At 38.1% G+C, this 27793-nt stretch overlaps 1 protein-coding gene across 1 annotated transcript in view; it reads right to left on the bottom strand.

The window, feature by feature from the left end:
* The window catches only part of SLC7A11 (solute carrier family 7 member 11), a 112421-nt gene that overhangs the window by 24885 nt on the left and 59743 nt on the right, over positions 1–27793 (bottom strand). The window contains exons 8-11 of the mRNA XM_020967502.2: positions 8175–8298; positions 4526–4629; positions 3062–3158; positions 46–195 (exon numbers count right to left, since the gene is read on the bottom strand). Of these exons, the coding sequence (XP_020823161.1) occupies positions 46–195; positions 3062–3158; positions 4526–4629; positions 8175–8298 (475 nt within the window). The remainder of the gene's footprint in view (positions 1–45; positions 196–3061; positions 3159–4525; positions 4630–8174; positions 8299–27793) is intronic.

Genomic DNA, 27793 nt, shown 5'->3' with positions numbered 1-27793 from the left:
TGGGGAGAAAGATTCATGTAAAACCATTAAAATGACTGAGGTTACCTTGAAAGGACGATGCATATCTGGTCGTTTGTATCGGAGATAAATCAGCCCTGCAACTGCTAATCCAATAAAAAGCCACCTGGCAAAACTGAGGAAATTCAGGAGACCATAAAGATCACCGAAGAAAAGCATTATCATTGTCAAAGGGTACTGTAGGTTGGGGGGGGAAAAAAGAGAGAAAAGATCGCAACTGAGTCTAGCAAAATGTAACACACAAATAACAAGAGCACTACCGAGCACCAGCCCCTAATTAGATTTCGAATGGCCTCAGACCAGTAAGCCACCAGAGTGTTGTGAGAAACTAGACTAACAGCAGCATTTTGCAGCATGACAAAAAGCAGGATCATCACTATTACCCCACCCACCTGCCCACAGAATGACTAACCCTTAACGGTTAGTTAACCAATGTTAGTAAGCAACGAATGGGGCTGATCTACTTTAATATCAGCATCTGGTTGTGGGCTTGTTCCTTTCATCTCAGAAAAAAGAGAATATTTTTATACCAAGTCAAAGAAATTAAACTTTGGAGACAGAGTATCTGGATTCTTATCCTATTTAGGACACTTGTTACAGTTGAAAATGGTTAACTTGGCATTGATTTTCTTTTTTAAGATCATAGTAACTTGAGTGCCCTTGGGCTAATTATTTGATTTCTCTGGTTGCCTGTTTCCTATTCTCTGTCAAAGGTACAGCTTGGATTAGATGCCCTTTATGTTCCCTTAGAGTTCAAAATTCAATTCAATTCTATAAGCATTTATAAGACCCCTACTACATGCCAGGAAGTGTGCTAAGCATTAGGGATACAAAGACGAAAATAAGCTTACGTTCTAGTTGTATATTTGTTTCCATTCTACACAGAATAACATATACACAGAGGAGTAAAAATAAAATAACTATAACTTCAAGGATTGGGAGAAGCACCAAGAACTAGAAGAATCAGGAAAAGCTTCTCGTAAGTGATGCCTACTGAATTGAGTTTGGAAGGAGGTAAGGGTTTCCAAGCAGCTGAGGTGAGGAGGGAAAGCAATCTAAGCATGGGAAACATCCTGGACAAAGATAGAAAGGAGGGAGATAGAATACCATTAATGGGCAAGTAGACAGGTTTGGGTCAAATGGAGACTATGAGAAGAAGCAATATACAATTGGTCTGAAAACATAAGTTAACATCAGACTGTGAAGAACTTTTAACTGTCAAACAGGGGAGTTTGTTTTTCAATCTATCTAAGAGCAGAAGGGAATCACTGGCACTTCTTGAACGGAGCTTGACACGGTCCAATCACAAGTTCAGGTATACCAATTTGGCAATTAAGTGGAGAATTGGTGTGGGAGAAAGGGTTGCAGGCAAACCAATCAGAAACCTATTAAAATAATGCAGGCAAGAGATAAATCTATGGTGCTATAAGCCTGTTTCTTTGTTTTGTTTTTGAAGTATGGCTGTATAGGAGGTAATAACTGCTAATAATGGCATAAGGCATTTTGAAAACCAATGGCTCTTCCTCTATTAAATGCTGCCCAATAAATTCCTTGAGATATACACCTGAGATGTGGGCATCTCTAAATAATGGTACCTTTGCTCCTGAACACAAACCACTGACCTTTCTTTCCTTCCAAAGTTATTCTCACTATATGCCTGCCTTGTCTGACTCTCAAGACAGCAGAAAATAAGGAAGAAGCCGAGATCAGCACAAAGTATCTCTGCAGCTGTGCATACCAAGGACGACCTGAGTGACAGTCTGGGCTTTAAATGAAAGCCCTCTTCACAGAATAAATAATATGTTCTATTCTCACAAGGGAAGCTTATGGAGAACATGTACTTTAGAAAGAATTTTCAGGGAAACATTTTGAAACAAATTAAATGCATTAAAAAAAAAACATCCAATGCCTTATCTGGTGCACCTCACAACTGATGGAAGTGTTGCAAAATAATAGGTAAGACATTACATCACATCAGCAACGGACCTCAAGAGCGTTTTCCATTCTATTATGCCCAATCTTTCCAAAATATATCTCCCTAAATGAAAAATGTTGCAACTTTAATTTCCATTTTAGTATGTGTATGTGCTTCCTTTCAGATACTCTCACCAACTGTCTCATTTTTAATCACAGAATCATTCTCACAGCCCAAGTCTTCCTCCATTATCTTTGTGTGTAATTGTCTATGCTTTTCATTATAAAGTGTGTCTATGATGAGCCTGGGTGTTCTCAGTCTACAGCACTGGGCTTCACTTTCAATTAAGTGAATCTGAGCCTCATTACTCAGACAGCCTTTTCTACAAGTCTTTGAGTCAGTGACAGGGGTCAAGCTAATCATTTCCCTTCAAACCTTCAAACTCTTAGGAAAATCATAATGAGATGGGCTTTAGTTACCTCTCTGGGAGAGTTAAATATGACTAGGAAGAAAGATGGAGCAAAGAGAGGCAATGTACTAAAATAAAAAGAGTACCCAGAAGATTTGGGTTCAAATCCCACTGCTAATACTTACTACCTTTGTGACCTTTGAAAACACACATAACATACTGGGTCTCAGTTCCTCATCTATGAAATGAGAGGGTTGCAGGAGGTAGCTTATGAAGCCCTTTTCAATTCTAGAACTGTAATCCCAATGTTGTATAGTGGAGAGTGCTGGCCCTGAGCATTAGGAACTGGTTTATTTAATTAGTTAATTAGTTGTGTGAACAAAGGAAAGTTACATAAACCTTCTGACCCCTCAGTTTCATCTGTAAAATGAGGCTAATAACATTTGCAGTGTCTATCTCGAAAGTTTATTGTTTGTTGTAAGGCTCAAAAGAGTTTATGTTTATAGAGACCCTCACAAACCTTAGCGTATAACATAAATGTCAGTAATGAAAAACGAATCTATATGGACTGAACACTATTCATGCAAGTCTCATCCTACCCCTTACGTGCTTCAGCAAGAAAAGAGAAGAAAGCAGCCCCTGAGAAGTTTTCTTTGAACTCATCTTTGCAAGCTTGTTATCCCCAGTTACATGGAGAAACACTTGTTAATATGCATTACCAATACAATGACAGCTGGCAGAGGAGTGTACTTGCGGACATGAATCATGGAGAGGATTTCTGGAAGGTGACCCTCACGGGAAGCAACATAAAACAACCTGATGGGAGAAAAATGTGGATTAACTTTACAAATGTTCATTCCATAAAGGAAAACTTGAGAAAATGAGAAGCTTTTCATATGGAATGGGCTCTGTTCTCCCAAGGTAAATTTTTGCATTTCTCCTTTGAGGCAGGGCTATGTAAACAGTGAAAGAAATTGAATTTAGAAGTATACAAAATTTGCCAACCCCATACTATTGTTCATTAGGTAGATTGAATAGTCATGTCTCATTTACTGTTACTTCCTGTGTTAAAAAAAAAATCAGTGGTAAATAATATCGACAATGGAAAAGCTGACTGTTTTAATCATTCCAAGTTTAAAACAAGAAAGATAGCATGACATTAGGGGTTGGAGTGCCGGCCTTGGAGTCAGGAAAACCTGGGTTCAAACCTGGGATCTGCCTCTCCTACATACTAGCTGCATGGCCCTACATGAGTCCTTTAACCTTCAATGCCCCCTATTTAAGGCTTGAATTAAAGAGTGCTTCATTGATCTGCATTGGTAAAGGGCCTTTTTCATACCAGTGAAAGCATTGATAAAAATAAGCCTGGAAACAACAGTAATGATAATGATAATGTTTGTGGTGATAATAATAATAATGATAAAAATAAAACCAAAAGGCTCTTTGCAGATAATGCAGGTCTTTGATCTCTGTCTCTCTGTCACATCTGTCTGACTCTGTCTGTCTGTCTGTCTGTCTGTCTCTCTCTCTCTCTCTCTCTCCTCCAAACAGGGATTGGACTTAAAGAACTTCCTCTATCAATTCAAGCTGACATCTCAGAAACTTACTATTGTAGTGAGCTATCTAAAATACTTGGAAGTAACTTCCCCAGAGTCACATGGGGATCATGTGTCTGAGGCAAGATTTGATTCCAGGTCCCTAGCTTTAAAAAAAAAATACCAACTCATTATCCACTATGCTTCTACATCTATATCTATTATCTAAATATCTTATCTATCTATCTATCTATCTAATTAGATAGTAATTTCTAGTGGTCCTTTCTAGGTGCAAGAGACCATCACAGCCAAAAATAAACCTATACTATTGCACCTGCCATTCTCACTGCAAAAAAATACTATTGCTCACTCACCTCAAAAGGGATGATCATCAAGTGAAGGGTAATGTCTCAAGAAAAAAGCATACCTGTGGGTTATAATGAAGGAAGGACATCTCAATGTTTCTTTCCCTATTTGGGAACTCCATAAAATCTTAGGATCTAGAACTAGAAGGAACCTTAGAGATTATCTAACAGCTCTGTTCTAGCACAACTCCTCATTCCACTTTTACAAGCATTTTTTTGGTTAGTCGAACCAGCACGACCAAAGAGCTCTCATCTTTGAATTATAAGCCATTTATTCACTCACCTGGAGACAGCAAAAATGCCCCCATTCATGGAGCCAAAACAGGAAAGGGCAACAAAGACTGGGACAGCTATTGAGAATTTTCCCAAAAGCCTTTCTGCAAAGGTCTAGAGAAAGACACAATAAAGGAGATATTCAAACTTGTCATAAAGTGGAAGAAAGATGAAGCACTTTTTGAAGGATAAAATAGATTTCTTAGTAATAATTCTTGACTGCATAAGGTAGAAAATTATTCTTATAAAGTGGACCACAGTGGATTGATTACCCTTTTTAGTCTCAGTTGATCATACATGAACACATTGAATGTGGACAGAGAGGAAAGGAGTAGAAGAAAAATGAGAAGAAGGAGTCACCCTATCTTTCAGCAGCCCATGGGTAAGAGAGAGCAACAGCAGGATCAGGAAGATGAGAAAGCAAGTGGTCATTCACCAAACATTTCTTAGCTCTTACTTATATACCAAGCACTGTGCTAAGTGCTGGGGACACACACACACATACACACACACACACACACACACACACACACACACACACACATACACAAAGCAAAGCAAAACTATTATCTCTGCCCTGAAGGAGCTTAAGTTCTAACGGAGAGGACAATATGCAATCCATTGCATACAGTTAGCTATATCTATGTAGATATTGATAGATTATAATTATATACAGAAATATATTTTGTGTGTGGGGAAGGAGAGTATTTTAGGCATTGGAGACAGCCAGAGAAAACTCAGGAGATAGTATTGTGTGCAAGGAACAGCCAGAAAATGAGTGTCAGTGGCTGTAAAGTACATGAAGGGAAGTAAAGTAAATGTAAGGAGACTAGAAAGATAGGAAGGGGTCAGGTTGTAAACAGAGGGTTTTGTATTAAATCCTGGAGGTAATAGAGAGTCACTGAAGTTATACTGAGTAGGAAGGTGACGTGTAGGACAGGTCTGACCTGTGCTTTAGTAAAAATCATTTGGGCAGTTGAGTAGGGAATGGATGGGAGTGAGGAGAAACTTGAGACAGAGAGACTAATCATAAAACTACTGTAGAAATACAGAACTGAGGTGAAAAGAGCATGAATCAGGGTGGTCACTCATGTGAGTGAAGAGAAGGGGAAGTATAGGACAAATGTTGTAAAGGTAGAAATGACAAGACTTAGTAACAGATTTTCTATGAGAGGTGAGTGTGAGTGAGGAAACATCGATGATAGTTGTATTGTAAGACAGGGTAACTAAGAGGATCGTGGTGCTTTCAACAGTAATTAGGAAGTTTGAAAGAGGGAAGGTTTCAAGGGGAGAAGAGTTAAGAACAAAATTCCAGAGTCTAATATCCAGTCACTCTGGACACTGGTTCAATTGTACATCTCCTCAATTCTCCTTAACGAGGTAGTCATTGCTGTTTCCTTAAGACTTCTATCCACAGGAAATTACTTTGGAACAGGGAGATTCTAATTTCATTAAGTGAATAGAAAGTCACTTCCTCCTTCTAGCCCACATGACATTTCAGAGACCAAATTTGTGGATTAAGAGTGGTCCTGCTCTTTGTTTATAATAGAAAACTGGAAATCCTGTGACCCATTTGAGAACATTCTTATACATGCAGGAGCTAGACATGAGGGGAAGAGAAAGGCTGCCTATCACCCTCATCTCTATTCAAACAGTCAGACCTGTTTGAGCTAATGATCGTGACAATAATCATGGCAGAGCAGGGGACATAATTTTAAGGCATCAGTTATCCATATTATCAGTGAGGAGCTGGGGTTCTTCCTAATACTTCTCTCACCTCCTCCTATCCATCCCAAATGCATTCTACTGCTTCTTAGACTCTAAGGATATAAGAACACATCTACAGAAAACTTACTTAGTCAACTCATCATATATTATACAATAAATGACACAGAAATTAGACAAAACACAAATACACAAAAAGTAAAATAAAATATGAAACATAATGTTTAACATTATTTCTTCAGAATATGGAACATAGGATGCTTTCCTCAGTGATATGAATGAATGAATGAATGAATGAATGAATGAATGAAGCACTTACTATGTGCAAAGCATTAAGTTATATGCTGGATATACAAATATCCACAAATATGAACATGTCTAGCATTGATTGATTGCCTTTGATACAGATAATACCTTATTATCTCAGTCCATATCAGGACAAAAAAAAATGACAACCTTTAAATGTTAAAATCACGTTGCTGACTTGAAACGAGTAAAATACACATGATTTATTTGGTACAACTAGTTGCAGTAAGCAAAATCATTCTTAGTCTATTAAACTCCCACATGTGACCAAAAGAAATTAGGCAACTTATTCTTAATCAGTAGAGCTGGCTGGGTAGACACTCAGAGAGTACTACCATCTTAAGGACAATCAGCCGAGACTGGGGATTCACAAACTAATCTGTTTCTCCATTGCCAAAGGACTGTGATTTCATTGATATAGGGAACTCCCAGGCAAGGAAAATTCTTCTACCAATGGGGGTTGAACTTTATTTTCGACTTGTAATCTTAGAGAGTGGCCTAGAGCACTGAGAAATCAAGTGATGTGGCCACAGTTACATAGCTATTATATATCAGAAGCATGAATTGTACACAGGTCTGGCTGGGTTTGGACGTGTGCTATCTCTCTCTCTCTCTCTCTCTCTCTCTCTCTCTCTCTCTCTCTCTCTCTCTCTCCCCCTCCTTTCCTCCCTCTCTCTCTCTCTCTACTATTCCAAGCTGCCTTTCACCGCTATGGGATTTCAACTAAACATTTTGGGTTTTCTTCTTCTAAAAAGAAAGGATTAATATTTTGTTTTCATAGACCATGTGGTGAATATTTACAAGAAATCCTTCACAATCCCTCTTAACTTTCTTATTTCCCTTCTTGATTATCTCTGGTTGATCCTGCTTCTATCTTATTTATGCATAGTTGACTATGTACCCTTAGATTGTGAACTCCTCAAGGGCATGGACTGGTTTTTTCCTTTTTTTTTTTTTTAAATATCCGGCACTTAGCACAGTGCCAGTTACAGAGAAGACCTGTTAATAAACACTTACTGACTGACTTTCTGAGAACGGTTAACAATTGCTATGTCTACAGTTTGGTTAACTCCAAAATCCTAAAAAGGAACTTTGGGAAGAAGTTACTCTAAGACGTTCAGTTAGACAGATCCCATTGGCATTTTCCAATGGCAATGATCGCAATTTAAAATGATTTGAATGCCAATGATACATTCTTGTTTGGATTCAATTACTGTCCATATAGTCTCTGAGTACCCCAGTGGTAAGCTATATTCCTTTAAAAAAAATTGCCCCCTCCAAACATCCCCAACACTGAAAGTCATCCAAGTTCCACATGTGGGCCTATGTTAGCTATAAAAAAATCTAATGTAGAAAATACATTAAATGATCATTAAAAATAGCAGTTGTTTTATAGAATTCTAGCTATATAAATTAAATGGGATATGCCAAGGAAAAGGATGCCATAAAAGTGATGCTGTTTATTTTAACATACTTCCATAAAAACTAATATCCAGGATCTTCTTCACTTCTTTGCCCAGATGCCTACTATCAGAGCTTCAACAGCTTTCTGCCAGAAGAAACTATCATCACATTACAACAGCTCCATAACCCATTTCGCATTTGCCTTTTCCCCAACTTGAACATACCACTGCCACGGCTTTGGAGAGCAGCAACTCTTCAGCACTGATGGTAGTGAAATAGGCCACATTCGTTAGGACATAGCAAACAGTGACTATGATCATTGATATACATATTGCAAGAGGAACGTTTCTGAAATAAAGAAAGCAGTTACTTATTAGCCATCTGTTATTTATCATTCACTTCCTTAAACCAAGGCAGGAAATTGTCTCTTTCAGAAGAATGACAGCTTAAAAAAGTAACTCCTTCATCTTATTTTCTTCCAGAATGATAGGTCCATTTCTTGGCTTTTACACATTCATTAGGAAAAGGTACCATATGTTCAAACCTAAGTTCAGCCTTGTAAAGTAACCATACACACGCACGTGCACACACACACACACACACACACACACAGAGACTCTCTCTCTCTCTCTCTCTCTCTCTCTCTCTCTCTCTCTCTCTCTCTCTCAAAATTGGAATTAGCTTAAACACTACTGAAAACTCTTGAACCTTGACTGCTATAGAAGTTGATAATAGTTTCAAAGTTTCATTAGTGTGTATTTCCCTTCCACACAAAGAATTCATAGTCCACCTCTCCTAGAAGGATGATGCCAGTGTATCATTAAAAGCAAAAGTGACAATATGCAACAAATATTTACAGCAGCACTTTCTTTGTGGTAGTGAATGAAAAGGCAAAAGGAGAGAAGAGAAGGGAAGGGGAAAGAAAGGAAATGAGAAGCGAGGAGAGGAGAAGAGAGGAGAAGTGAGTAGATATTAAAACTAGGAAAAAATGGTGTCCATCAACTGAGGGATGGCTGAATAAATGGTGTTATATGAATATAATGGCATATTATTATTTCAAAAGAAATGAGTGTGAGAGAACTTAGGAAAGAACTGATACATAAGGAAAAAATTATAACAAGGGGAAAAATTAAGACAATAGTCTTAACAACAGCAGCCCTAGAAGATAACTTAACTCAGATCAGTTACAATGAATTGGTCCCAAAGAGCAAGTGATGAAATAAATGTTCCATCTCTCAGTAGAGAGGTAGAGGAGTATGGGTGTAGAATGTTGTGAATATTGTTATATGCAGTTGTTTTGTGCCTCTATTTATTCAACTGGTTTTCTTTATTATGAGTGGTGGGCAAGGTTCTATTTTTTTTAAAAAATCATTTGGGCATTAAAAAAACAAGCATCAATACAATTTTAAAGTAATTTAAAAATATAGCTGACACCAATTTTGCACACAAGTAGAACAGCCCAGAAAAATTCAGCAATGTCTGCACCCCCATTGCTGTAAGTGCAGTAGGTCCAAGGTCCCAAGGTCCCAGGGAAGTTATGAAACTACAGCTGAGAATCCCATTCATTCACAGGTAGCCTGCTGTTAAATGCAGAGGCTAATGTAGCATCAAGACATACACAGAACACAGGCACTGCTGTATCTTCATTCAATATGCTGAAAAAGCCAGGAAGCTGCTGACCCTTGTAATTTGACGCCATGTTCCCTGTATATATTCCTCGCTTCACATAATAACCTCCTCAGACTTTTTTTCCAGTTCACAAAACTTGGACCTTTATCTCCCTGCACAAAGACTGCCTGTTTTGTAACCATGGTGCTTATCAACCCCAAAGAACCCTGATATTGTTGGATGCTTCTAATGAATACCTCAGTATAATTTCCTCCAAAATGAAAATTCAGTTCCTGACAAGAAGAAGAGACACTGTGTGCTTGGTCACTGACCTCTAGAACCTCCCTGGGTTTAGCACACAGAATCATGTGTGCTAACTGCCCGTTACGTTGAGCACTAGTCATACTGCCCTCTGATAGCAGCAAGATTAAAACAAAACAAACAAACAAAAACCAGCTAGTCAACAGTGACAGTTCTTTAGACAACTGAAGCCCGGAGCCATACCTGGAGCCAGGAGAACTAGAGCTTTGTTCTGGGGTATCCAAATGTAGAGGGTACTGACAAGACAATCAAAAAGCAGGATTAAAACATCATGGTGTCCTGGTACACTTTCTCCCAGGTAATGCACATTGTAGACATTCCTTCCTAATTTAACTCTGCCCTTCCCCACCTAGGATGGTGGTGGCCACCATTAAAATGGGCTATTGGTATCTCTTTCCCTCTCTTCCACACTTGCAGTGACTGCAAGAAATTGATCGTTTCATCTCTCCTAAAAGACAAAATTTCACATGATGCCCCCAATCTTGAAAGTTGACAGAGAGAAACATTGGCCTCCAAATTCAGAATCTCCTAATATGAAAATAGCTGCTGATGCCCTCTCACAGGATTTTTTCATACCACTTCATGTACTGCTGCTTGTACGACTGCCAAACAACACGTGTAAAGAGAACAAAGCACTGGTTCAACAAAGGTGTGAGTGGCATAAAACAGCTTCGCCATCAACTGTGATTCCCTACGACACATATAGAAAATAAGAAAAGTAAGGTGGGTAGATCGACAGTTATCCATTCAACCAACCAATGAGTCAATCAATGAGCACTTATTCAATGCCTACTTGTGCCAAAGCCCTAGGGATACAAAAAGACAAAAATTAGCCCTAGCCCTCAAGGAGTTTACATTCTAATGGGAGAGATGAGATGACATGTAAATAAATGGGTACATTCAAGGTATAGACAGAGTAGATGGAAGTTGATTTAGAGGAGAAGGATCTAGAAACTGGAAGAACTGGGAAAGGTCTCCAGTAGGAGGCCCAGTGAACATCATAAACCTTTGTTACCAAGTAGGCTTTTCCTCTGTATTCTTTTAGTCTTTTCTGCTTAGTCATTCTATGCTATTATCTCTTCATTTGTTTAAAAAAAAGATATATTCTTAATAGGCATATGAAGGCTTCTATGGAAAATGTATTTAAATGAATGATGAATCCTCTTGAAGTCATCCGATGCTTTATTCTTCTATGGATGTGGCCCTCTACTCTTGATGGCTATGTCAATGAAGTACAAGCTGTGACAAGTAATACTAAGCTTGAAAGGTTTTAAATATAAGCCTGGCTATGGTTATATGTTATTCAAGAACAATCCGAGCTAATTTAAGAGAAGAGTATTACTAGGCTCACTACAGAGAGATGAATTCTTTAGCCACTGTAAGTAAGCAATCATGAAGGATTTGCAATCTTCCGTGTTGGAGGGTGTGTCCACACCATGAAAGCATAAAGCTTTTAAGTAGTGAGGAACAGTGAAATTGGTTCTTAAATATAGAGATAGGACCAATGCATCCCCGCTGGTGCTAATGGAAAGTAAGGGTGATAGAGGAATTAGAACTAGGAACCTCCTGATGTGGAACCATGCCTGTTTATCCAATACTACCAACAAAGTCAGCACTATGTGTCATCCTTCTGTTTCCTTCCCTTTTCAAGAGATAAGGATCTTTTTCATCCTATCTTTCTTACTATTTAATACTGGGCTCATGAAACACTATAGAGTAGAACTCAACTCCAGGAAATAACTCACTTTCCTTCTGCCTAGTTGTTAACATGTTTGGGTCCCCCAAATTTACTTCCAGGGAAGTTAGTTCTTATAATTACATTCTGAACATAGATATTCTTAGTTATAACCCTGGTGATTTCATCTCAGTTTTAAAGCTCTCTACCAAGGGAAGACTATTCTATAAACTACCCTTTTGCTGGTTTGTTAGAAATTCTGTTATTGAGAAAAAAAATCTTTTTATGATCGAACATGACGATGAAACTACTTTTACTCACTTGATTAAAAGTAATTTCATTCCGTTTTATAATGTTTGGAATATGATGTGATTTTTTTTAATAGAATTAGCTTAAAGGCTGTGGAAAACCATTAAACCCCAGATACCATAGAAGATGACAATGGTCTCAAAAATGATCTCCAGTTCCCTCCCACATCAAGAATGTATAATCCACTTCTTATGGAAAGATGATGTCAGTACATATCTTACATTAAAAAAAAGTAACAATATGTAACATGCACAGCCGTGCTTCTAGGAAGAGGAGGAAGAGGAAGAGATAAAAGAAAAGAAACTGGAAACAAAATGGATGCTCATCATTTGGGGAATGTTTGAACAAATTGGAGTTTAAGAAGCATGCTGAGGAGCATCTAGGTAGCGACACTTGACTCTTACTAGCTGTGTGACCCTGGGCAAGTCACTTAACCCCGATTGCCTCACCAAAAAGCATGCTGGTTAGAAAAGACAACTGCAACCACATGCCAGCTTCTCTTGTATAAAATAAAAACACTTGGAGAAACCAAGAGAAAGTGAGAAAAAGCATGGGATAAGTAGAGTCATGGGGTCTCATATAAATATTCTGAACTAGGAGTCTGGAAACCTATACATTCTGAACATAGATGCTTACTTAAGCTTCCTTGACTTCTCTGGGCCTCAATCTCATATTTATATTCATCTGTAAACTGAGGAGTTGGACTATATGATCTCTAAGGATCCATCTAGCTTTACATATCTGTGTCTGTAGTGCTTAATCATAAGTTGTTTCCATTTGAGTCAGGTGGAAAACACATAGAAAAGGTCCAATTTCTACTTTGATGTTCACAGTCAACACTTAGGAATATAATTTTAAGCACAGCAGTATAATTAATTAAAAGACTTTAATACTTAATATGGCTTACCTCTGCATTTCAGGACTCAAATGGGCAAGAACAGATGGGCTAGCCCATAAAATCTTCCACCAAAGGGAATGATTAGCACAGGTTAACAACTTTAGATTAGAGGGAAATAATAAACATAGTCAAGGCAGCTTACAATATCTAGGAATTTTTTTCCTTTCATTCTTGCTTTCCGCTTATCTTCCATAAAGATTCTATTTACACTGAGTGACTAATTTTATCTAATAAACAGTTAGAAGAGAGGGTGAGCTAGTACATTATAGATACTATGAACACCTGTGCGAAATCATAGGAGTGGGGGGAGGGGTTGAGGTGGGGATGGGGAAAGGAGTGTGTCATGACTATTTACATCAAATTTCTCTGAGAATGGCTTTCATTCTGAGCCATGAAAACCCAAGAAGATCCAGCTCAGTTCTCAGTTATGTCATAGCCCAGGAGAGTCCTTGAGGGTCAGACTAACAAGAGGTCTTTATGAGATTTGTAGAAGCTGTTGATGGAGTACTGCCAACCCAAACCCTTCTGCAGAAAAGTAGTTCATGCTTTTGGAGTACACCTAATTTTCCAAGGCACTGGAATCCAGAGCTCAAGCCAGGAGTCAATACTTAATCCTCCAGGCTGCATTAGAACTACTGTGGCTTCATACTATATATCTACAGTGATAAATCTATAGTAAGTGAATATACACACATATATATAATACATAATACACACACACATATATGTGTATATATACATACATACATACATATATACATAGATACATATATACATACATACATACATGTGTATATAGCACATGCTGATCAATGAGTTCTACTGGTTTAAAACAGAGGTTTCCCTCTGTATTTTAAGACCCAAATAGGCAGGAACAGATAGGCCAACCCACAGAATCTTGCATTTAGGGGAATGACAACACAGGACAGCAACTCAAGATTAAAAGTAAATATAGGGGCAGCTAGGTGGCACAGTGGATAGAGCACAGGCCCTGGAGTCAGGCGGACCTGAGTTCAAATCTGACCTCAGACATTTGACACTTACTAGCTATGTGACCTTGGGCAAGTGACTTAACCCCATTGCCTAGCCAAAAAAAAAAAAAAGTAAATATGGCAGACCCAGCATGTGAATAATGGGCAGAACCTACAAATGGGCCTAGAATCAAATAGGATTAAGAGAAAGGGCTAGAATTTAACATACTACTTATTGGGTATGTTATAATAGGGATTTCTTTGGCATAAAGGTTAGGCTAGTTAGTGACTGAGACAACTTCCAGTTCTCAGACTCTGTAACTCTATAATTCTGTGGTTCAAGATTGCCTTTGGGTAAAGTCTTTTTTAATGCCTCCATGCTTCTCAAGGGAAGCAAAAGTGCATCTTTTTTTTTTAATGAACCAACAGTAATATTATATGACTGAGAGCCATAGAAAATCTCTGAATAAATTGAAACAAAGATGAGAATTACAAAAGGTCAGTGGAGAGGCGCATGGTAAGCATGAACAGGCTGTAGTCAGCAGATGGGCTGATCCCATGGTGAGAATGAGGGATAACTGATGGATAGCTTACATGATCCGTGGGTATCCTTCCTATGTCAAGAAAAAGCAAAGGAAGGTCCCCAGCAATTTGTAGAAGATTTATGAAAGGATATGGATGGGTTGTGATTTGCACTGTTGGAGGGAGTATCCACATGCTCACATTGTTGAGATCATAGATTCACTGGAATGTTTGAATATCATTATTGTCGTTGTCGTTGTTGTTGTTGTCTTTAGAGGGAGAAGTAGGGAGTATCAATCGGACAGTATTTATTATTTGTGTGTATATATATATATATATATATATATATATATATATATATATATATATATATACACATATATTAATGTTCTATGCACCATGCTAGATGCTGGAGATGTAATTACAACAAATGAAACCATCCCTTCCCTCAATGAGTTTCCATTCTAATAATGGAATAAGAACCAATTTTAGAAATAGGAAGACTGGAATTCAAGTCCCACATTTTGACATATAGTAGATTGATGATCTTAAATAGGTCACTTAGGCTCTTGGTGTCACTGGCAACTCTTCAGAACAGAGAAAGATTTCTTTGACATCTTTCAGAGTCTGGTGAAATGCCTGGACCCCTCTTAATGTTTTTAAATGCTTAAAATAAAATAAACATGATTATAAAGGAAGCCAATTATATTGACATACAATTGTGTGTGCGTGTGTGTTTAATTTCATGGTGTCCAAATTAAGAACCCTTGCTCTAGAACTTTAAGTTACTGAGTAGTTGCAGATATATCTTGGCAGAGGGTATTGTTTTCCACACCAATGAAATCACAGGTCCAGACCCCCCAAAACCTAAATTACTGGTCATCATCTGTAAACAAATACAGCTTTATTTAAAAAAAAGAAAGAAAGAAAAAGAGAAAAAAAAAACAGCCCCAAAGAGACAAAGCCAGAAGGACAATGTTGTTGAGAGAAACAAAACTAGGGAGAGGAGTGCATTTAATCAAATCTGTTATGAATCCGCCAAGGTCTATAGTTCACAGTCCAGCTTCAGAAAAAGTTTTAGGGCCACAGAAGGGTGTGATGCTGTGACCAACCTGTTCTCACTGACATATACATTGTGGCCCCAGTTGAATTCCAGAGTCATGCTCCTGCCCTTTATTTCTGAGTGTTCTGTGATAAAGTCATAGGACTTTTGCCTGAAATTTCAGTTACCCTGAAAACTCATCTAAGCTTTCCCAGTTGCCACAGAGGAAAAATTCCACAAAGAAAGAGATGTTAAAAAATGAACAGATACTGATTAAAAGCTGGGAAAGTGAAAAGGGGATACTGAAGAAAATGAAAATGAAAATATAAGAAAACACCAAGCCCAATTTACAGCAGCTCTTTTTGTGGTGGCAAAGAATTGGAAATTGAGGGGATGCCCATCAATTAGGGAATGGCTGAACAAGTTGTGGTATATGAATGTAATGGAATAATGGAATACTATTGTGTTATAAGAAACGATGAGCAGGTAGATTTCAGAAAAACCTGGAAAGACATATGTGAACTGATGCTGAGTGAAGCGAGCAGAACCAGGAGAACATTGCACACAGTAACAGTCGCATTGTGCGATGACTGACTTTGATAGACTTGGCCCTTCTCATCAATGCAAGGATCTAAGACATCATGCTATCCACATCCAAAGAAAGAATTATGGAGTTTGAATGCAGATCAAAGCATACTATTTGCCATTTTTTTTCTTCTGTTTTGTTTAGTTTCCTTTTTCTGATGGTTCTCCTATTGGTTCTAATTCTTCCTTACAACATCACTAATGTGAAAATATGTTTACTAGGAATGTATATGTATAGCCTATATCAGATTGTGAGCCATTTTGGCGGGGGAGGGAGGGGAAGAAAATTTAAAACTCAAAAGCTTATGGAAGTGATTGTTGATAAATAAAAAAATAAATCATAAAAAAAATTAAAAAAGGAAAAGAAAAATGCCAAGCCCAGACTCGAGATACATAGACCACTAAGTGACCCCAAATATATGTTTCAATGATCTGATCATTTCTAATACTTCACTCACAGCTCAAACCTTTCAGTAGAAAGGCAGAGTCATTAGCAATTTTAAAATGAGCAGAAAGACATCCACTTTTACCCCAGCATTAGAGTAAATATGTGTAAAGCACACAAGAAGAAAACCTTAGACTTTATAACAATAGTTTCCCAGCACAATTTCCATGAGCAGGTTACATTTGCTTCCATTTCATATAAAGAACCCAAAAGATTTTTTAAAACTTGCATTTCCTGCAACTCATTTTTTTCTTACTTTCAGAAGCTTGTAAAAGCTCTCTCTCTCATTCACAGTTTATTCTTGGTGTATTACTACCATCTACAATTACCATAGATAATGAATTTCCAAAGGTTATCTCCCATGGATATGATATTCATGGGTTACATCCAGAGACACTTCCCTAGCATGATGAGGTTTTGGACAAAACCTTTCATGAAGGAGTTAAAGCAAATGTTTATGCTTCAATATTTCAAGGATCCATGATTGCTTCATTGGCAGCACAGGCATTCCCTCCAATAATACAGCCTGCACCTCCTCCCACAGTAATAATGTGCTTTAAGTTTTAAGCCTTTCAAATACTCGAAGACACAATTATTATCATGTTCCACAGATCACCCTCTCTCCAAATTAAACCTCCCCATTTCTTTCAGCAAATAATAAATAAAATAGGACCTTATACTTCTTATACAGTTGACTACGGTCATCTGTGTGACTATAAAGAGGTAGGTGCTATAAAAAATGATGTCCAAAGTCTTCCTGTTCTATTCTCATCCTATGTTCATCAACAATATCCTCAACATGCATATGTCAATATTATAAAGAATTCATAGGGCTAAGAAAGTAAGCATGTGAGTTGATAGTAGCTTATAACTTTTCAAGCACCTTTCTGGGGACAATAAGGCCACAAGTGACAGTTTTCACTCTTCTAGAATTCTTTGGGATATCTTAGGAAAAAAAAGTCCTTAAGGGCCTTTTAGGTTAGTCAAACCATCAGCATGGATTTCTTCTCATTTTCTAAGGTTAGGCCAGCCACTTTTATCAAGGTCATCTTTTTAAGACATTTTGACATTTTGAGTGATTAGGTTACAAATATATTGGTTATACTATCAATGATGCATAATTTTAAAAATTACATTTTACATGACCTTTTTTGGATAAGAGTACATAGATACACTATTTGCACAAAGGCTTTTCTTTCTATTTTAATTACAATTTGTCCAAATGATATTCTATTTGGCAAATCAGAAGGGTGCAATCTTATGAATATTGGCCCTATGCAATTTACATACCTCCTTCCCATCCCCTCCGCTTGTCTAGACCTCATTTCTGCTCAGCTTTTCTCCCATCCATCTGACTGGTCTACCTACCATATGAACTCCATAGAGCATGCTTCCTTTACCTCAGAGTATATATATTTTTTAAAAATAGCTAATTTTATTCCACTCAATTCAGCAAACATTTAAGGGCCTACCATATACAAAGCATGGATATGATGGATAATTATAAAATGTTAATAATAAATACTCACATTGATATAGTACTTAAGAGTATACAAAGTACTTTCCTCACAAAAGCCATGTAAGGCAAACAGTACAAGTATTATTTTGTTTCTATTTTTGGTTTTGTTTTCAATCTGGACCTGAAATTTCCTAGGCATTGGGAAATTCTGACGTGGAAACACTGGGACACATTAAAAAAACACATATGTAAACTACTGTCCTTGAGAGTTGTCCCATACATTGTGGGTGTGGCTTGTCCATGGTCATATAGCCAAGATAAGACAGGGGCAAAACCCAGGTCATTGCATATAGTAGGCCCTTACAGTAGTGCACATTTTTACCCACAAGACCTGGATTTATCATCTCCAGATTTCTACCTATTGAAATCCTTTCTTCATAGCCCAGTTTAGGTATCAGTTTGACTCCCACATCTTTCACGAAGGTTTTTCAATATCCCTAGTCCCAAGGCTTCTCACATATAAATCCAGCCCTTTTTCCTGGTACTACTAACTGCTTCTATGGAAAAAGGTGATGTAAGCATCAAGAAAACTGAGTCCAAACCAAAAGATTGCCTTGTGTTATCTTTCCTCAACTCCACCAATTTTTTTAAAGGTACCTGAAAAAACATTTGCAATCTAATTTGGTAAATAAAGTCACATGTATTACTAAAAGGTACTATTTAAAGAACTCTTATGATTAACTTTTGTTTTCTCTCCATAAGATTTTTATGACAAAAACAACATACTACATATGGAAGTGTTTAAGACTCTTTGGAAAAATAGGGCTATAAAAATAACAGGCATACTGATTATGAGTAATCCTTATGGATTCTAATTGCTCCTACTTACTCTTAGAAGAGGAAAAAAATAATAAATCAGCCTTTTATTTCCTTAGAGTCTTTCAAAATTTCTTCAAACCCCAAGCCTCATAAGATTTCCTCTCTCAATTATATTTCCCAAATATCCTATTTTTGCCTTTCAAATGTGAAGAAGTGAAGGCTTAAGGAAAGAGCTTTTTGAAAAGCAAGCACTTATGTTTTCATAAATCCTTTTGCCACCTGTAACTTGACACAGGGAGGCCTTCTCAAGTCTTTGACATTACTGATATTCTTTTCCTTTTATCAACCTGCTTCTCTTCCAAGCTATCCCTCATAAGAGACGAAGCAGTAAAGCTCAGGGAGGCAAGGGAGTCATGCTATGGCTTGGGATTACTCTGAAATAAATAAACAAACGAACCAAATCGCCTATTTCCTGGGCAGAAAAAGAAACTCAGAAAACTTATCAAGTTCAAGGCCCTTCAAGCCAAAAGCAATTACCTAGTGATGGCTCTCTTTTTCTGCCTTCCTCTTCCCTGGCCATGGGACAGATCTGTGCAAACCTCCCCAAAGAAGACTTAAAATAAATAGAAAGAGGCAGTGGAGAGGAGGAAAGGGAGAGTGAAGTAGATTTTGCACAGGGAGGGTGGGAGAGGAAGAAAAAGAAATGTTGTATTCCACCATATCCTCATGTGAATTCTGAATTATTGAATCTTGGAGAGAACCTGATTTATGAACAGGATAACACTGCCCCCAGCCAAAATCATTTTTAATAAAAAAGCAAGAAAGCTTCAGAAGTTCATCTCAGATTTAATATCAAACACAGCAGCCACATATGAACATTTTCCCATAAAGCACAGAAACAGCACAGCATAAGCGGCTGGTGGCCACCAGCAGGGAGCTCCAAGGTACAAACAAACAAGGATGTCTAAGCCATGGAACAAATTCAGCCCCACAACTCTTGAGGTACCAGCCAATGGAGATGGAACACAGTAGGAAATTAATGTCATCACCAGGAAAGAGGAGCAAGAGCTGAGGGGGCTCATTTATACAGTAAATACATCATAGCATCCAGCTCAACACTCTTTCCCTGCTCCTTCCACCCAAAGGGCTTGGCTATTTTGTCTGAATATTTGGTTAGGTAGAGACAGGTGTGAAGATCGGGCTTGAGAATGAAAATGGCACAGGGAAGTCTTGGCTGAAGAAACTGGCTTATGGAGTTGTCTAGAGAAGAGGTCTCCAACATGGGCCTGCAACACTCCCCAGTACAGCCCAAACCAGATTAAAATGTAATTGAGAAATATTTAACAAAATAAACCAAAGTACAATAGAATGTAGATGATGTTAATATGTGGTTTTCTAAGTCAGTATGGCTACAAAGATGCTTTTAATGGCCCTTCTGTTTAATTTTCACTACGCTGGTGTTGTTGAAAAGAGAACTAGCTTTGGAATGCATAGCGATGCGGATTTGAATTCAGCCTCCGTCTATGAACCTCAATTTCCTCAGTTATAATATTGGGATTATATTTCCTGTGCTACCTACCTCAGAGGGTTACAAGGAAAATAATATGATAATGAATATGAAATGCTTTGTAAACCTTAAAGCACAATATATAAGCATAAGCTGTTCTAAACATATATATATATATACATATATATATGTACACACACACATACATATATATATATATATAGTTGAGGACAAGAACTATATCTTATGTCAGCTTTGTATACCCATAGTCAAATATACACCCTGAATGTAGCAGTAAGTACTTACTACTTACTGGATTTAAACATTGTGTGGTACTTCATTCTTATAAGTCAGGTATTACAACCAGAAAATTGAGAGAAGTAAGAACTCAAGTACCATTCTGGTAGCCAAGCTAGAATTAGAATGCATGGTCCCCAATTCTCTCTATACACAAAACACACAAAAAAAGGTTAAACACTTCTAATGATCGTTGTCATCCCTTCCAAAGCTTACGCTATAGGCCTCTCCTTGGACTTTTTTAAGGAAGAATGGCTTAGCATTTTTATAACAAGTTTATAAATAAGAAAGGATTTTTTTTCAGGCTTGTAAGAACCAATAAATAAATATAAATAAATGACTCTTCACTAAATACATGCTAATTAATTTCTTTGACATTTATTTCCTAACAGGAGGGTTTCCACAATGACAAGGATCATCAAGGAGCTATTTGCGGTTGCATGTTAGCAATGATATTTCAGCAGGCATTGAAATGATACTATTCAAGGATGAATAGAGCAGCTACTTGTAACAAGAAGTACCATGGAAACCAAAATATCATTTACCAACAAAAGGTACCCTTATTGCTGTAATTTATTTATTATTATTATTATTATTATTTTAAAGAATGGGATGGACGCAAAGAAGGGAAGAAGGGAAAATCACAATGGCAGGTGCCTGGAGGGACTTTAATTAATTAAGCATTTTTAAAACTTGGAAAGATTAAAAAATGAAACAGAGCATCTCAACAGCATTATATTACAATAAAGGAACTGATCTCATATATAAATAGCTCTTCCCCAGAGTATAGAATTTGTTAGAATCATTGAAGCAAATGGATTTGGCAGACAGGCCTGTGGCTGCAGCTCCTGAGAATGCAGATAATTCTAATAGGATGTTAGAAACTCCAAGTGAGTGAACAGAAGATTGTGCATGTCCTAGGGCATCCTGGTCTACCCTAGCATCTTTGTGGCAAGCACACTTTCTCTGACCTGGCAGGAAAATCAAGCACTGGCACCTGAATGTCGTTTTCATGCTAATGCAAAATTGCCAGCTTCTCCACAAAGGTTGTGGAATAGGAGGTTCTCATTAAGATGAGTAGCTGATATTTCTATTTGCTTCCAAAGCACTTTCTGGTATCTTATTTCATTTGATCTTCACCGCAAACCTAGGGAAGGTCGTCAGAGCAGATATGATGAGTCTCTTCTTACACATGAGGAAATTTAGCATCAGAGAGGTTGAATAACTAATGAGTAACAGAATTGGAACTTGGATCCAGGTTTTGGAACTCCAGAACTCCTTATTCTTTCTATCATAGCACACGCCCCTTTTGAGATTTTCCTCTATCTGGTAGATATGCATTGCTAATTTAAATAAATTATAAGTATATCAGAGAGGAAACCTTGCATAGCAGATAGAAGGCCAACCCTGGAGACAAAGTGAGCTGGATTCAAATTGCCAATCTACATTAGAGGAAAGGTAAAAGCAGGCATCAGAACCAAACAAAATCATACTGTACATAATAGCAACTTTCTTTCATGATTTCAAAGTTACTTTGGTATTTTGTTATATATTAGGTCAGGGTAGAGTGCATTTGCTTTTATCTTTAGGCCAAGCACTATGTTTTGAATCTAGAAAGCTCTCAATATTTAACTGAACAGAAACTTCCTAGAATACTATGGACAGATGGAAGAGACTGTGCGAAGTCTCTCCTGAACACATGAAATGACCCATAAATTGGTTGGGGTAACAAATCCTTTATACCATTGGATTTTTTTAAGTGTTTGGATTCTGAATCAACAGAGGTTCATCCTGAATGCCTGGGGTTTTGGGGTATAGGAAATATTGCTAACTGGGATGGATAATTCCCAATTGTAAAAGAATGAAAAATTTGCAAACCTATAACCCATGTTAGTTATAAAACTTTGGACCTAAAGGGACCTTGAAGGGATCTCAATTTTCTGCATCTCAGAAGCAGAAACTGTGTCTCAGAGAAGTAAAAAAACTTGCCCAAAGGTCACACAGTTATTAAATGTGGAATGTAAAGGGAGAGCTAGGAATATTTCCTTTTTGTCTTGGAATCCCCAGGGCCTCAGAGTTCCTGGTAAATAATAGTCTCTTAATAAATACTTGTTGAATTGAACTGTATTGAATTCAAAGCATTGTTATGATCTCAAGGTTTTATTTCCTCTTTCTTCCCCCCAAGAGAGCATGGCATCATGGTAAACACAACATAGCTCTTCTTTCAAGGCTATGTGGTTGGTTCACTTGGCTAAAATTATTACCTGACAATCTAGACTTCAGCTATATTTAAAGGGAAGAAATAGGATTAGTTGGTTAGGAGAAACCCTAGAATATGATGGCAGGGTTTCCTGGTATCACTTGCTGTGCCCTAGACAACAGGAAGCAAACTGGAAAAAATCAAGATGAAATGAGGTGGGACCAAATAGGCGATTTATCATCAGTGTCACCATGGAAATTCAAACAACAAAACACCCAGGACATCAGAAAGGGCTGCCTTTTAGAGAGCAGGAAACTCCAACTGATTCTATCCACAGGTTTGTATTATCAATCACCTATTTCCCAACTGTCCTCCTCTAAAGGGGAGCCCTTCTCCTCAGCCATGGGTTCACTCGGTGGCTTGGCATATCAATGTTGGCTCAGAGAATACAGAGTCTAGACTATCTCTGCTCTGACCTTTCTTTCTCTTTCTGCCTTTTCTCTCAGCATTTGCTATCTGATTCCCCTGCCTTGGAAAGAATACTTGAGGCTTCATGAAAATGGAAGAGAAAAGCTAATATATACACTTCAAAACACCTTTAACCCCAATTTCACAAAATCTCAGTCAACCCGACTCACAGTTTGGTTGCTGGGAATTCCAGCTTGATGGCTGAGAGTCAGACTTGTCATTTTTCTGTCCCTAATAATGCTTAATTATTGATTGTCACGTCAGTTTATCTCTGAATCCTCTCACCTTCAGCCAAGATACACAAAGAAAAAAACACTTAGTTTTTTGTTTTTGTTTTATTTTTTGGATTTTGGCTTTTGGTGTTGTTTTGTTTCTCTATTTGTTTGTTTTTAACAATATCAATAAGGGGGCCAGCAAGGTGGTGCAGTGGATAAAGCACCAGCCCTGGAGTCTGGAGGACCTGAGTTCAAATCCAGCCTCAGACACATAACACTCACTAGCTGTGTGCCCTTGGGCAAGTCACTTAACCCCATTGCCTAGCCAAAAAAAAAAAGAAATCAATGAGAATAATGTCTTAGAAAGAAGATGGGACAAGGAATCCAGAAACCTAGGTTCCAGTCCTGGCTCTCCTACAAATCTTTAATGTGTTTTTAGGCAAACCAATTATCCAATCTGGACCTTAGTTTACTCATTTGTAAAAATAAGTATGTTGGACCTCTAAGATCCATTGTGGCTCAAAAACCTTGTCAAGTGAGGAATATTCAAGTGTACTCTCAAAAGAGAAACCAGAGCAATTTTTGAGAGCCTATTTAAACAGACCATACAGGAATAATTTTAATAATAGCTAGCATTTATATAGTGCTTTAAGAATAGAAATGTACTTTACCAATGTTATATATGTGTATGTATGTCTATATTTCTATCCATCCATATATATATGTATGTATATATATATACACATATACATATATAATATATATTATATACCCATATATATACAATACATATCTGTTATATATAATGCATTTACATACATATGTGCATATACATACATATGTGTGTGTGTGTGCATCTATAGATATAGAAATAGACACATACATATATACTCTGGCTCTTCATAACAACCCTGTATACTAGACACTATTTATTATCCCCATAGTGCAGATGGGGAAACTGAGACTGAGAGAGGTTAAGTGACTAGCTTACACAGCTAGCAAATGTCTTTGGAAGATTCAAATTCAGGTCTTCCTCACTATCAGTGTAAAACTCTATCCACTATCCCACCTAGCTGCGGCACCGAACAGCTGAATTAAAAAAGAAAGCACTTATCATAATGTAATACCTTCTAAGTATCAAATTTCACAAAACCCTGATCAAAAGGAATTTCAGTAATTTTACCAAGCAACAAAGCAATTCAGTTTTAGGGTATAAATGATATAACCCTGTCCTCAATAAGCTTATCTTCTTTTGGAGGGGGAGGGCACAAGGGGAGATCATGAGGAAACTGGGGCCCAGGCAGATTAAGTGATGCCCAGAATCACATAAGCAATAATAAGTGGCAGAGTTGTGGTCTAAACTCAGGCCCTGTGAGTCCAAGTTCAGTGCCCTTTCAACTAGAACATATTGTAATGGACTCCACCCTTTAGTCATACACGAGAGAACAGGGACAGTTCAATTTTCATCTTTGTATCCCCAAGTTACTACATGTAGTAGGTTTCTTTACTGGTTCATCAACACACCACGCACTTACCCCCAAACTAGAGCTGATCTTTCCAGTAGTCTCCAGGGCCACTGCCCAGGGCTTCTCACATGTACTCATGTCATTAGACCTTCTTCAGCCTCTAACTCAAGCCTTTGGGGCCAGGTTCCTAGTGGCTTTCACTGCAGCAATTAGCTTAGTTAATAAAGTGTCAAAGGGGGAAGGGTAGAGGAAACCCTTAGTTCCTCCTGCCCCGGCTAACACATTAAGCAATAATCTGTCCACATATGCAAATGGTAAGCATGTAAGGGTAAGATGTTAAGGGGAAGGAAGGGGATGGGGAACAGTGCCATGGGAGGAGACTAATGAGAAGGTAGGACTTTGCAATTTATTCCCCTGCAACCATGTGGCACAGCCAGCATCCTATCCTACATCTAAAAACACTCTGCTCATAAAAATACAGGGTGAGTCAGGGTTGGTCTCTTTCTGATTCCAGAATACAGAAGAGGCTCGCCCTTCCAGCGCTGATTGAGGCCAAGTCCCCTGATTTATCATCAGTGCAGGTCTGTAAATATACTTCACAGTTTAGTCACTGTCAGCCCTGGATGATAAGCATCAGTATTGATCAACATATCAACTGAATCTTTGTCAGGAGTGTCTCTGTCATTTCCCCATCTACTAAAAAAGCACTTCAAACTCCTATAATTTTCACATTAAAAGACAGACAGGAGGCAATGGCAGCAATAGACAGAAGGCCAGGGAGGCATCTGATTGTAAAGTAGTGTGGAGCTGTTTTCTTAGAAAGCCAATTCAGAAATAGGAGAGGTTTTAAGAAAATAGCATCTAATGGCAGAGATTACCGATTCTAATGGTGAACGTGGCAATGAGAGATAATGCCTGTTTCCCATGACCTGGAATTATAGCCAGGGGTGTTCCATCTTTGAGGATAGTAAGGATTAGCTGAGAAGGCAAGCCACTCGATGGATGAAGAAGGGGGGCAGAGAGTTTGGTCCCCCTTTCTCTTCTCTAAGCTAAATGCATACCCCAGGCTAGTCAGCTTTGTAGTGTGAACTTGTAGCGTGGACTTCATATAAATTTGATCCCTATAGTGCTTGGAGTCAGAGATTTCTGTTTAAAGGGGAAAAAAAATACAAATTGACATATGGCTGGCTACATGTGCTATGATAGTGTCTTAAGCTCATGTACCCCTCAGAAGAAGCTACCATAAAAACAAGGCACAATATTGTGACTATACCACTAGATTCAATTTCTTAAGAATGCTTTAAATCCTAAAATTGAACTTTGCAGCATCCTTTGAGAATCCAAAAACATGGCTCTCCTCTCTGTAGAGGAATTCTTCACCTTTGTTATATCATGGACCCTTTAGACAGTCTGGGGAAGCTTATGGACTCCTCCTCGGAATAATATTTTTAAATGCATAAAGGTATGGTATTACATTAACGTATTGGATTACAAAGGAAACCAATTATATTGGAATACAGTTATCAAAGTACTTTAAAAAAAAATTCACAGACCCCAGGTTAAAGACCTCTGTCATAGAGGCTTCAGAGTTTGGTCCTGCGTTAATGGATGTACCAAAAGCTACTTCAGTTTGCCAACAAATCCCTGCCTGGGTTCAAGGACTGTTTCAGCAGAGCAGCCTGAACTCTGATTGGATGGGTGATAGATGAGATGTAAAGGATGGTTGGAGGAGAGAAGAAAGGAGTGGTGAAGGGGTGAAGGGAGGAAAAGCAAAAAGAGGGGAGGCAACGGGACAATAGAGGAGGGAAGAGGAGAGGAGAAGAGAGGACACTAACAGAGATAGAGACATCAAAGGGCAATCCCTGGGCTGCTACAGTCAGAGTTGGTGGGAGACTTCCCTGCAGTACAGGAAGAAGTAGAAAGTAATTTGTGGAGTGGAGAGAGTGGGAGACAAGGTGTCAGAAAGATCTGAGTCCAAATCCCCCTCTGCCACTTACAAACTATCTGTCTCAGGCAAGCCACTGAACTATTCTGATCTTCAGGCTCCTCTGTAGGCCTCACTTAGGTAAGACCTAGACAGAAAGGAATCTGTGTTGGTGTACCGAGTACTTACAGCAAAATTCCCCAGATCCTCTTCAGATTCACTTATTCCCAAAAGGCCTCTCTACAATGCAACATTGCCTCCTTATAGGTAATTCAGGCTTTAGTGGATGTTTTACCTTCCTAGAATTGAGTCTAGAGTATTTATCCAATGGGCAAGTGTGTACCAAACATTCCATTACATTCCCTACCTTACACTTTGAGGCAAGTAATCCAGAATGGAGAGTAAGGACCACTGAGCTCACAAACTCATATTCTTGTCACCCTGTCTTATAATTCTAGGCTGAAAAGACAAGAACAGGGAGCAGAGACAACTGCATTTACAACCTTCAGTCTCTGGAGATTGGAAGGTGGCAGATTAGGAAATGGATGGTGTGAACGTTTTAATGTTTTGTTATTTACCTTGCCGTCTGCTACAACTAAATTTCCTTTAATTTCTTAGAATGTTGTGTTTTACATTGTGGTCTTAGAGGTAATTTCAATGGAAAAGAAGGCTCATGCCTATGAATCTGCTTACATAATGGATCTACACATGTTCCAGGAACCAAAATGTTACACTGGAAAACCAAACAATTTAAAGGCCCCTTGTGTTATTTGAACATTCAATGTCCTCTTGGAATCTGACCCCTCCCCAATGCAAATTCATGTGCTACTATTCCTCTAAATAAACCATCCAGTCTGGCCAAAGTCATTGCTTCCTAAACAAATCCTGGGAAGTCTACATCTCTAAATCTTTGCTCATGTCATTTTCTTACAATGTGTACCACCTTGGGCAAATCACTTTATTCCCAGAAATGTCCTTTTACTTCCATATTAAACAAAGGTGGTTTGACTAAACAATTATTAATATTCCTTCCCACCCTAAACCTTTGATCTTATGGTCCTAACTCCTTTGAATTTATTTTGAAGTACTACTCTTTCTTTAAGAACCAGCTA

Source organism: Phascolarctos cinereus, unplaced genomic scaffold, assembly GCF_003287225.1.
Source record: "Phascolarctos cinereus isolate Bilbo 61053 unplaced genomic scaffold, phaCin_HiC Scaffold_9;HRSCAF=440, whole genome shotgun sequence".
NCBI lineage: Eukaryota > Metazoa > Chordata > Mammalia > Diprotodontia > Phascolarctidae > Phascolarctos > Phascolarctos cinereus.
This window is presented reverse-complemented; position numbering and strand designations above follow the sequence as displayed.